Raw genomic sequence first — 13,233 nt, forward strand, 5'->3', positions numbered from 1 at the left:
TTGGAATGCCTCTGGCCAAGGGAAGGAGGCAGAAGTGATGGTGTGATAGTTCCAAGCCTAGGCCTCAAGAGGCTTATGTGCTTCCCCCCTCAGTCTCTTGGAATCCTATTGGAGGATGAGAGACCACATGGCACAGACAAGTTACACCAGCTGGGGCCACCTTAGACCAGCCAGCTCTCAGGGTACATGCCAGCTAACTGCAGATACAGGAGCAAGCCCTACCAAGATCAACTGATCTTAGCGCACACATCAATGCAGATTAGCACATCTGCTCAGCTAACCCAGACTCATGAGCAAAAATAAATGTTTACTGTCCCTTACCACTGAGGTTCTATGGTTCTTATACAGTATTACTGCAACAGCAGACAACTGATAAAACATATATACAGAAAAGAGAACAAATTTTATGTGTATATACAGCTCAATGAATTATCACAAAATGAACTCATGTGTGAAGCAGCACCCAGATCAAGAAACAGCACATTAATTGTATTCCAGAAACACTCTTCCAATTACCACCCCTTCCCACAAAGATTAACTACTATACGAACCTCCGACACTATGGATTCATTTTTCCACTCCCTCCAAATCATGTTATTATATGACTTAGCCCCTACCCAAGGGTTAGCATTTGACTCAAGTTGGGACAATCAGCCAGGGATAAGGTAGTTAGGGCCCTTTCTGATCTCTGCTGAGCAGTCTTCTAGACCACCAGTGACATGTAGGACCTTATCAAGACAAATTATGGCTAGCTGTCTCATTCCTTGGATCTCCACGTTAAATTTCTGAGTAGTTTGCTGGTCTGTGACTTGCCACATCTAACATTCCAACCTCAGGCTATCTGAGAGTTGACCTTTGACAGCCCTCCTGGGTGTGGAACTCTCCTGTTCTCTGCTCAAATCAAGCCAGTTCCCTCCAGTAGCAAAGTGGTTGGTTTTCAAGGCTTGCCCCTTGCCTGAACTACCAGGTATGGAGAAAAGGGAGGAAGGGACTAAGAATGGGAGAAGTCACATGATAAAATGCCTCAAACAACCTCCTACCCAAAGCTGAGTAGTTTTTCTTTAATAAATTCTTCTCAATTTGTTGTATGTCTTTGCTTGAGTTCCAGAGCCCTAAAATGGTTGTTTTTGATAGTTCTGCCCAATTTTATTGTTTCCGGGGAAGTTGATTTTGTCATGTTCTTCACTGTACGTCATGTTCCTCTGTAAGTGTATTACCCCAATTATATTTTATTTAAACTTTTATAAATCACAGGCAGAATGGATGTTCTATAATTTCTGAACTCTGTTGGGTAATTAAATATGTATGATTTCAAACTAATTTTTCTATTAGTTTGTGATTTCAGACAAAAAACTTTTAAGTATTACTTTTCTGATGCAGTCTATTCCTAATTCCATTTAAGGGTTTGCTTAAGTGCTGGTTTCCTAAAAGTTCCAAGAAATTCAGACGTTAAGCTATACTCAAGCTTTAACAATTTAGGGACCAATCATAAAATTTAAGAATTATTTAAGGCTTTCAATATCCTTTTTCTATTTCAAAACTTTTATCGCTTTATCAAACCATCATGGGAAGAGGCATGGAATTATGTAAAGAGTAGAACTGTATACATAAGGCAGATGTCACTTCTGTTCAAAACTCTCCCATGGCTCCCGTGTTTTACTCAGAAAAGTGTTTTACAATGGCCTATAAAGGCAACATATCTGGCCCAGGCATATCTCTGGCCAGTAGTAGGAGCTCATCTCCTACTACTCTCCCCGCTTTGCTCATTCCACTCCAGCCACACTAGCTTCCTTGAGTATTCCTCAAACATACCAGTATCCCCCTGACCTAGGTTCACTGTGTGGGCTGTTTGCCTGGAGTGTTCTTTCCCCAGATATCCACATAATAATACACTAATCTTCAAATCTTTGTTCAGGGATGCCTAGTTAAAATTTCATTCTATACTCCCTCATCCACTTTGGGGGTCCTTATCCCCCTTTACCCTACTCCATTTTTACTTGCACATAACTTATCATCTTGTAACATACCATATGTTGCAGACTAATCTTAAAAATGGTTACAGCAGTCTTTCCAGTCCATATGCTCTTCCAGAATCTTGCCATTCACCATCAAGAGGCTGAGTCTATTTCTCTTTCCCTTGAACCTGGATGGGACTTTGACTGCCTCGGTGAATAGAATGCAGGGGAAATGATGCTGCATGACTTCTGAGGCTTGATCATTAACATAGAGATGGCTTCTGTCTGTTCTCACCATGTTGTGAGAAAGCCCAAACCAGTCCATGGGGAGAGATCACGTGAAGAGGAAACTGATGCTTCTAGCCGATAGCCAGCATCAACACCAAACATGCACTCAGCCTTTCAATCTTTCAACTGAGGGCCCAGATGCAAGTGGAGCACAGACAAACTGGCCCCACTGTCCCTGTCCAAATTCTGACCCACAGAATATGTGAGCATAATAAATGGCTGTTTTATACCATCATGTTTTGGGGTAAATTGTTACACAGCCATATGTAACGAAACACTGAAACACTATATATTTCACTTACTTATTATGTTTATTGTCTGCTTCCTTCCACCAGAATATAAGCTCCACAAGGAAAGCGATTTTTACCTTTTTGGTTTACTAATACATACCAGGTGGTCAGTAAACATTTTTTCATTAAACAAGGGTTAATTTTTCAAAGTATCTGAACATATAAGTTTAAACTAATAATAAAAATTGTTGAAATTAATGATAAAGGAAGAAGGAAGTTTTTCTGAGTGATTTGTGAATTTCAATTATCCCTGACCAATTCTTTTAGAAATACCCCACTAAACATATACTGCTATTATCATTATTATAATATGATTGTTTACTTTTTAGGCAAGTCTTGATACCTAAAGAGAAGGAAACAGCAATTAAACTTTTTAAGCTCACCTCACACTGGTTATTTAGCTTGGCGGATGTGATGTCCAGTTGTTGGTATTGTTCCTTTAACTTTGAAAATTCAGCTTCTAATCTTGTTTGTTCCAGTCTGGAACTATTTAGAAGACTTTTCAAGTTTTTATGGTCAGTTTGTAAAACTTCAGTCTCCTTTAAAAGCTGATTATATGTGTGATTCAACCTATAATTAGAAATCATGATATAAATAGAGTTAGATTCTCTTAATAGATTTCATTATAATTTACAGTGTGAAAATGCTATAAATTACATTCAGACATACTTAAAGAATATAAAAGATTCTCTTGACAGTGATTAAACTCATCAAGAATCAGTTTCTAGTCTGTAAAAACTATATTTTAAAACTTTTAAGTATTAATTCAAAAATATTTAGATTAAAAGACAAAAGAGAAAATAACCAATCCAGTTTTGATTAACCTAGAGAATTCAAAGATTCTACAATTCAACATGAAAAATAAAGAAAAATCAGATCGAGCAAATTAATCAATCCAGTATGAGACATGGTAATCTATCAATCTGTTGCCAGATAACTGAGATATACAAACTTCAATCAAAATTTTAGTTATTGAGATTTCTGCAGTTGTGGTGAATTGTTCATATTTATGCAGTCCTCAATTATTCATGATAAATTTTGGAGTTTTTGGTAAAAATCACAGCGTAGCCTTTTCTGTTCCTTTCCACTATTATACCTTTAGAACAAGGTCCACTGACCTCTAGGAGGGAGATCAGCAAATTCTTTCTATAAAGGACCAGAGAGTAATAAATACCTTAGGCTTTGTGGGTCGCATGCAATCTACAGCATGCTCTTCTTTTTTTGTCCCCCACCACAACGTTTTAAGATGTAAAAATTGTTCTTTGTTTGGGGTTGTACCAAAACAGGCTGCAGGCTGGATGTGGCCTGCTAAACTAGCTGTAGTTTACTAACCTTCATCTTATGGAAGGAATTAAGATCAGGAACCCACAAAAGGCAGAGGGAGCCAAACAAAATTAACTTTTCCTCAGGATGGTACTTGCTCAGAACATCTAATAATTTAATTCAACTCATTTTCCAAAGAATTTGAGTAAGCTTATAAGAATTATAAATAATAAAATAATACATTTTAAAAAATCGTGACTTGGTAAAAAAGTAAAATGGCAAGACCAGGAACATACAATAAACACTCCATTAATAGGTTGAATCCATGTATGAATGCATGCCATGTGTGTAACAGCTGGGCAAACCTCACTGAGGCATATAGACAGCTACATAATGCTTCATGGCAGGAGGGGATATAAAGAGGTAGAATAGACAATGTCCTCAATATCATCCCACTGGCAAATACTAAAATAACCTCTTTAAGAGAGTTTTTTTACATTGTCCCTCAAAGCTGAGAACGTTAACACCAAAATGCAATTCAGTGAACATAATTCTAAGGAGACCAAGACAACCTAGTCCACCAACTTTCTTGGTTTGGCATTATCTAAGATTAAAACTTAAGCTATTTAGAGAAATGGATAAACTACTGTTCTTTAGATTAAGTCTTCACAAATATCTTTTATTTATAAAAGAGCTCTCTCAGGTTTTACTTAAAGTCTTTTCTTCCCTTAGAACACAGGCATGAGTGCATAAAAGCTGGGCAAGAACAGCACTGAGAGACAGAAAATACTCTACTCAGGACCACTCTTCCCTTCCAAGCCTGCATAATCTTCTGGTTCAAGTTCATCATGCTCAATTTCTTCGTATCATTTAGGCTGAGTTCTTTCTGGAGACTCTTCATTAAGGTATGCAAAACAGATTTCTGGAAGGTCTACTCAAGTTCACAAACTGTCCCAGTTTGGTGTGAATCCCAACAAGGAAAAAAGGCTAGGTTGAAGATGGGACTTCCAGACTAAACGCATTCCCCAATGTTATGTACGTAATATGTCCTTGTATCCTATAACTTGTCACAATTTGGTCTTCTGTTGTTTATACTGTACAAATACATGTTCCTTGATTCTAGCTTGGTGTTGAGCTTGTTAAAGTTCAAATCCATCGTACAGAATTTCTAGTTGTAAAGATTAAAACTAAAAATTGAAAATTACTAAGTATGAAAATGAAAATGGCTCTAGAAGCCTAGGGATTTTTTTAATAAAGGAAAAGAAATAGATGTTTAATTCTAAAAATAGATTGCATTAAATCCATAATAGGACAAATACTCAATGAATGATCCCCATTGAATTTTGTGTGCTGTCTTTCAGCACTTCTGCTACGGCAATGTAAAAGCAGTACAAATGTTTAGGCTGTTTAAATTTTTCAAAGACTTCTAAAAATTTTTTGAAAATGTACTCTTATGAAGTAGGGTGATCACCAGTTGACAAGTTTTGATTTTCCCAAGGCTTCAAATTAAAAAATAATTGCCCCATGGCAATATGAGACCATTAAAACCTAAGACAGTTAAAACTAAAAGTACAAACAATGAGCTAGAAAATGATAAGGCTGCTCACTTTTAGCACCTTCAAAGACAAGAATCAGGATACCAGACTAGCAGAAAGAGAAAGACATAAAGAATCAGGTTTCATTACATTCTGTCTCAATAAAGTATGTAAATGGTATCGACATACATCGAAATTTTGTTATATAATGTGGCTTAAAAACTTAATTAGTTGAATAAATCAAGAGAGAAACAACGAGAGAAAGCAGAAGATCCAGGTTTTCGTCTGTCATTCTATAACTAGCTACATGATTTTGTTGGGTAATTTACTTATTGCTCTGGGGTCTTTTTAAAAAATTCTAAGTTATGGATGGTACTACAAAGGGGCAACATACACGTTGGATATAATGAATAATACAAAACTAAAATATATAAATATTTATTACCTATCATTTTCACCACAAAGTTTCTTGTATTCTGCAGCTACAGTTTCATGGTTTTTGTTTTTAAGCAGCATTTTCTCCTGTTCTACCTTCAGTGTTTTTTCCAAATCTTCCAATTGTCCTTTCTGTTTTAGTAACTGATTGTAACTGGAAAAAAAAGTTATGTATTTGGTTTATAATATTTCCTTAGAAAAAAAGAAAACATTTTAGAAATAAAGGGAACAATAGTAATTTATTAATATGTATCACATAAAACATGTAAATTTATATATATGTCCTACATAAATTATCTCAGACCTGTTTAACATATACAATTTATTATATTACCCAGTGAAAATTGGTTTTAAGTTAACAACACAAGAAAAGATAATAAATTACCGATCTTCAAGGTCTTTATGTTCCACCTCAAGATTTTTGTGGGCAGACTTTAGAGTTCCATGTTTAGCAATGAGAGACTCATACTCTGAAGCCTGTCGTTCATGCAGAAGTTCCAGCTTTTCATGATCTTTGATCAGAGAATCATAGAGAGATTTCAGGTCTTCTCGCTCTTTGACTACAGATTCATTTTCATTTTCTAAGGAAGACTGCTGGATTAGGAGTTGTGCATTCTGGTTCATAAGTGAGGTACTTTGGGAATTAAGAGTGGAATTTTCAACCTACAAGAATGCATACTGTATTAGACACAAGAAAAATAGCTTATAATGTTCTTTTTTTTAAAAGTAAAAGACAATGTTAACTTTAGGAAGCACTAAGTAAATCACTGCAGATATATTCATATTATACTGAGAAAATTTGGATTTTAGCACCCTAAAGAATTAGGTTACCATTTAATTTTGATTTTTGGTAGGTGTTACGACATATAGTATGAGATACATATCATATATATGTTTTGGGTTGAATTATTTAATTTAATTAATTAATTAATTTTTGGCAGAGCCGCATGGCTTGCAGAATCTTAGTTCCCCAATCAGGGATTGAACCTTGTTCCCCTGCAGTGGAAGCGTGGAGTCCTAACCACGCCTGGACTGCCAGGGAATTCCCAGGGTCAAATTATCTTGAATGAAGGTGATTAGCAACAATTCCATGAAAAAGAACAAAATTTGAAATGCTAGTTTATCATTTTCTAGAAGTTGAGAGTTGATAGAAGTAAAAAATTACTTGTGAATATTCAATTGGTAATTTTCTCAAGTCTAAATTAAATTAGTATTTGCTGTATCATTTGGAAAAGAGTTAGAGAAAGAAGAACGTTTAGATTCAGAGGGGGAACTTCTTCACTGCTTTTTAAGAGTTTCAGAGAGTTGCACTTCCCCCCACTTGGCTGTTCTATTTGAAAAGACACTGGTAGTGTTAAGTGCAAGACGGATCATTTGAATTAAGGATAAGTCCAAAGACAAAATTCTCATGCTGTGTTGTTTTCCAGTAACTTAACTAATAGATATGCTGCAATCATACTCTAAAACAAGGATTTCTATCTGATTAATTATTAGCAACTTGATGAAATGGGTAAAAGGCCATAAAGTCAATAAAAATAATCTTTATTTGATGAGTACATTTATTACTTAATTTAGAGGTTCTGACATTTAAAAAATGCTGATATCCGAAAATTTGGCAAAGCACATATAGAAATACTTTATCTTCAACTAATTGTTAAATTCTCTCTCTAGGAAACAATGTTACCATGTCTAGTCGTCCTTATTTTAATAGCATAATAGCATAATTCAAGAGTTTTGTTGCATATCCCGATAATTTTACATTACAACCTGAAGCTTGGCATTCTGTGTTTGAAGAGTGGTATTCTGCTCCTGTAATGATACTGTCTGCCTCTGAAGTGCAAGAATCTGAGCCTGCAAATTATTGTTCTGTGTCTCAAGTTGCTTCAGTTGAGTTTTCAATGCTTGCTTCTCTGCTTGCAGTGTAGCATTCTGAATAAAGAAAACACATATTTAAAAAAAAGCAGCATCAAACATATTTCTGTTTAACAAATACAAGAATGTTATACAAGTGTTTATTACCATTGTAATCCAAAAAATCTCAACAATCTTAATAGAGAAAAAGACAAAACATTTCCCCTCTATCCCAAACTGTAAAAAGATATTTAATCTAAGGAAAAGAAAGCAATACTAAAACCTTAATATACTATTGTGTCTGTGCTCTGCCTGCTTTATAATGTCCATAACATATTCCATTATACATATATTTATTAACACAAAAACTAGAATGGGATTGTCAGTTCAATGGTTTTTATGCTGTTCAAAAGTGCCCAGAGTGCATGGGGCTATGTCTAGCCAATGGAGTGTACCTTTTCAAATTGCCCAAAGGTAAATATATATATATATATATATATATATATATATATATATATATATATACACACACACACACACACATGCGTGCATGTGCACACACACACACACGTGGTGGTCCCAGGGGTAGCAGCAAAACTAAGTACTTTATAAACACAAATATTTGGAAGAGAAGCAGGAACAATCTAAGACATCTGTTTAAAAATTTAGTCCGTAATAGACCTAACAGATGTTACGTATTTTCTTTAGTGTTTTTTTCCATGGCATAAAACACTCACTAAAACACTATTTCATCTATAGGACTTCTGGAGCAAATCCAAACAAAACATACTATTTTCAATTTTTCCAATACATATGGCCATATTTCAATTTTATAGTTAAACAGCTGAATTACTATGTAAATCATTATATTTAATGTGATAGATAATAAAATGTTTGTTATGGATATTACATTTTCAAGATTATTTCTAAATAAAAATTCATTTAAAAATTAGCATCAAAAAGTATAAACAAAGAATCCTCTAGAAAACCAAAACAAAACTTTAATGTACAAGGCCAGAATCTGTATAATTGCAACATGCAAAAAAAGTTACAACTGAATCACAACAGATCACTTTTATCATATATACCTTATGAGACGAAGACAACATTCACTTTATAGGCTTTCAGGTTATACATACTACATATCACTGCATAAAAGGCAAGTCATGATTTGACCCATATATTATACCATAAAATCAAAGCTGAGGAAGAAAAATGCTTTAAAAATGGGTGTTGATATTGTACTTGTGTTTTGTTCATTTGATCACATAAAAAGGGTGAAAAAAAAATTTACACTGGAAAATAATATGGAATAATGATGTACTTGTATACCATTTTGATACACCAAAGAGGTGAACCATTTTTCACCTATACATGTTAACTACTATTATAGGTCAGCTCTTTAGAAACCAAAATGTACAAACTCTAATGATAAGTCTGGGTGTTCCCTAAGAATAAGAAAAATTCCTACAGTCTATAATGAATGGAAGAGATAACTGAGATTAGATATCTCAGAACAGGAAAAAGTTTACAATGGAAAAGTATGAAGTTAACAACATATGTACTAGCAAATGCACAAAAATTACCAGTCTAATATAGGGTAGCCATCTTTATAAACCCATCATCTAAAATGGCTAAACTATGACAACCAGGTAAATTTTTCCCCCAATGGAAATTTAGAGAGGAAGTCAATGGAAAAAGAGATTTATCTTATACAACATTACACACCAAATTTTCTGAAATGTAATTATTAATCCAAGTGATTGATCTATACATATATATCACTGAATAATGAAACACAGGTATTCATATATGGCTGATATATACATAAAAAGACATAAAATAGCTCACTAATAATGTAAAACACACAAAATATTTTCTCCTATCACTTCAATAAAAATTAAAACTGGTAATATCCAATGTTAATCTGAAAAAATAGGTATTCTGTTAGTGGGATTGAAAATTGATATTTCTGAAAATTATATCAATTAAAATTAAAAAGCAGAAACTAACACAGCATTGTAAAGCAATTATACTCCAATAAAGATGTTAAAAAAATTAAACACACACACATACACACCGAAATATGTGTATATATATATATGCTCTTTGTCCTATCAATTCTACTGACAGGAATTTATTACCCTATGAACATGTTATATATGGATTTTCACTGCAGCAAAATCTGAAAATAAATGTCCACTGATGTGGGATTTATTTAAATTATGGTAACACGTACACAATGGAATAATACAATACACAGTTATTAAATAAAATGATATAGCTCTGTATCTGCTAAAATAGATCTCTAAGATAACATAATTGAAAAATGGAAATAAGATCCCACAAGTGTAAATCTGTAAAAGAAATATACGTCTATAAACAGATAAATCACAAACATTTTTCTGGGAAGATAAAACTGTGTTCAGTGATTATTTTTGGATGAGAAAGTAGAAACCAATAATGAAGGAGATTAATTTTTGACTTCACGGCTTAAAGTTTTCAATTAATACTAAACTACAAAACAATAAAAACCACAACTATTTTACTTGTTAGCATGTTAAGTTCTTTAAGCTCATTTATCTTTGAAGGATAAATGGTTGTTGAATTTGTTTGATTATTTTCTACTGTCAAATATTTAGTAAACTCACTCAGTGAGTATTTATTAAGTATCTGCTATCTACCAAGCGTTGTTTTACATACTGAAGGCACAGTGATGTAAAAGAAGGACAAGCTACCTGCGTTCAAGGAGGTTTTTTATAGTAGTCAAACAATAAATCAATGAATAAAAGAATTTCACCGGTAAAAAGTTCTATAAAGAAACTAAACAAGGCAGTGATGTGACAGTAAATGGTTTAAGTTGGGGATAGCTACTTTACTGGGGGAAGGGGTCAGGGAAAACCTCTTGTAGAAGATATGTGTTATGAGACCTGAATGCTAACAGAAGCCAGTCACATGTTCCAGGTAGGGCAAGCAAACAGAAAAGCCCTGAGATAGGAACAAACAGAAAAGGCCAATATGACTAGAATTAATTTACTTATTATGTGCCAGTCGCTGTTCCATGTTTTCCACATATTAACAGATAATAATAATATTATCCCCTGATTAATAAGAATGGTTGGTGGAAGAATAATATGGTATAAGGTCAGAGATACAGGCAGGGCAATATCAAAAAGGATCTTACAGATGCAGTAAAGAATATGGATTTTATTATAAATGAAATGGGAAGCCATTGAAGATTTTATGTAGGAAAATGACATGACCTGGATTATGTTTTAAAAATAACTCTAGGTTACTACATTGAGAATGGGTTAGTTTGGGAGGGAAAGGGGCAGGCCAGTTAGGAGGATACTCTAATAGTCCAGATGAGAGATAATGGTACCTTAGACTAGAGTGGTAACAGCAGAGATGAAGAGAAGTAGATGAGTTTGGGTTATATTTACAAGACAGAGTTGACAAAGCTTGCTGATGGACTTACATGAGGGTGACGAAGAAAAGAATATTAAATTATTAGTTTTTCTGTGTGTTTTTAATATTAAAAAATAAACCAGTCAAGAAAGTATAAAATGAACAAAGCTACAAATTAGATAAATTTTCTGAGTTATATATTCAATGATCCTTTACTTCTAAAAAACCTTATTCCTACTAAACTACTTACATTTCTTTCAACTTCAATTAATCTGTCTTTAACTTTCAGAAGCTCTCTGGTTGTTTCTTGACTTTCTCGCTCCCATTTGTTATCTTCACCAGAAATTGGAGGAGAGCTCTGTACCATCCTTTCCTCATCTTGTCTCTGCTTGAGAGCTTCATAATTCTTTTTCACCTAAAATTTTATTTAAAATATTTTTAAAAATTGAAGTATAGTTGATTTATAATATTGTTTTAGTTTATTTATAATATTTTAATGGGGAAAAAACATACCACCAAGGTTATAATATTTATCATAATTAGTTTGACTCCACAATGGTCTGGTGAATGTGAGAGACAGTTCATTTAAAAATATGAAAAGTAATACACATGATTATCATTATTATTATGATCACAATTTATGCTTTGTAAAATTCAAATCCTGTAGAAATATTAAATATACTCTGCTTATATGCCATGTTCCTACAATATATTTTATAATTTCAGATCCTACTATTTATGACGAAAATATCACTGAAGGATAGATTAACTGGATATAGACATGATGCTAGATACTAACAATTGTTTTTAGAGCTATTTATAGCTGATTTAGAGATTTCAGAGATTCCCATATCAGGAACAAATAAAGACTTGACACATATATTAATTCCCCTTAAAAAGATACCTAAAGTTGAAGAAGTATCTATATATGTCTGGCCTTTTAAGAAGGATTTTGTTGCTCAGAATGACCTATGGTAATAAATAAATGACTTCTTTATTCAGATACTGACCCACATAAAATTTCTGTAATTCATTTTTATGAAGAGTGAGCAAACCAAGGATGTATCTTATCTAGGGTTTTCTGGTTTTCTGGTATAACCAAATCCTACTTTAAGAGAGCAAAATCAAAACTAAAAACTTGGGGACTTCCCTGGTGGTGCAGTGGTTAAGAATCCACCTGCCAATGCAGGGGACACGGGTTTGAGCCCCGATCCAGGAAGATCCCACAAGCCGCGGAGCAACTAAACCTGTGTGCCACAACTACTGAAGCCTGCATGCTCTAGGGGCCGCGTGCCGCAACTACTGAGCCCACGTGCTGCAACCACTGAAGCCCGCGTGTCGCGAGCCCATGCTCCGCAACCAGAAACCACCACAATGAGAAGCCCATGCACCGCAACGAAGACTAGCCTCCACTCGCCGCAACTAGAGAAAGCCTACGCACAGCAACGAAGACCCAATGCAGACAAAAAAACAAAAAAACTAACAACTTGGTAATCAGCCAAAATTAACTATTAACTTATTAACTTAATTGCTCTCTTCAATTTAAATTGATGATTATTATACTTATCCTGAATTACTAGTTTATCCTAGGAAATGATTATAATAAATTTCTAAATTAACCCCAAACTTTCTATTGAGACAAGGATATAAATGTTTAAAATAATTCAATGTCTGATGCAACCTTAAGAAAGCTTATGGCTCAAACTTTGCTACTACTACTGAGTTAGAAAAGAATGATGTGAGACTAAAGAAAAAAAGATGCCAAGATAGAATGTAATTTAAATCTTGGCAAGTGACCTAACAGGTGTTCTAGGATCCTGATTTTCCACTTTGGTTTTTAATACTTTCAACGTCTTAATAACATGGATGGATGACACCATTTCCAGGCTCCTATTTTAGTGTCAGAAGCGTCAGAATCACACTGAGAGTTCCTCCCAATGAAATAAGCCTGCCTCCTCCCCATCCCACTCTCACAATTCTGATATGTCCCTTACTGCATGAGGGAGATTCATAGATGAAATAGGATTGAATAAATTATAGTGTATAGACAAAATAGTTTGTTACAAACTACATGACAAAGATCTGTTTAAGAATATTCTAAAATTTAAGAAAAAGGAAGAATAGACAAAATGTTAATAAAATTGTTTCATTTTTATTTTCTACTTTACACTTTTCTGTCCAACTGTTTGACAATTAGGGAGTTCCCTG

The 13,233-nt window shown here is 34.0% G+C and overlaps 1 protein-coding gene across 8 annotated transcripts in view; it reads right to left on the reverse strand.

Moving 5' to 3' along the window:
- Positions 1-13,233, reverse strand: part of CCDC88A (coiled-coil domain containing 88A) — a 123,843-nt gene that overhangs the window by 22,483 nt on the left and 88,127 nt on the right. For all 8 annotated transcript variants that reach the window (XM_060117505.1, XM_060117507.1, XM_060117506.1 and 5 more), the window contains 5 exons: positions 11,276-11,440; positions 7,534-7,695; positions 6,152-6,429; positions 5,777-5,920; positions 2,917-3,103 (listed from right to left, as the gene is read on the reverse strand). In XM_060117505.1, coding sequence (XP_059973488.1) covers positions 2,917-3,103; positions 5,777-5,920; positions 6,152-6,429; positions 7,534-7,695; positions 11,276-11,440 — 936 coding nt within the window. The remainder of the gene's footprint in view (positions 1-2,916; positions 3,104-5,776; positions 5,921-6,151; positions 6,430-7,533; positions 7,696-11,275; positions 11,441-13,233) is intronic.

The sequence above is a fragment of the Mesoplodon densirostris genome, chromosome 14 (genome assembly GCF_025265405.1).
Source record: "Mesoplodon densirostris isolate mMesDen1 chromosome 14, mMesDen1 primary haplotype, whole genome shotgun sequence".
NCBI classification, from domain to species: Eukaryota; Metazoa; Chordata; class Mammalia; order Artiodactyla; family Ziphiidae; genus Mesoplodon; species Mesoplodon densirostris.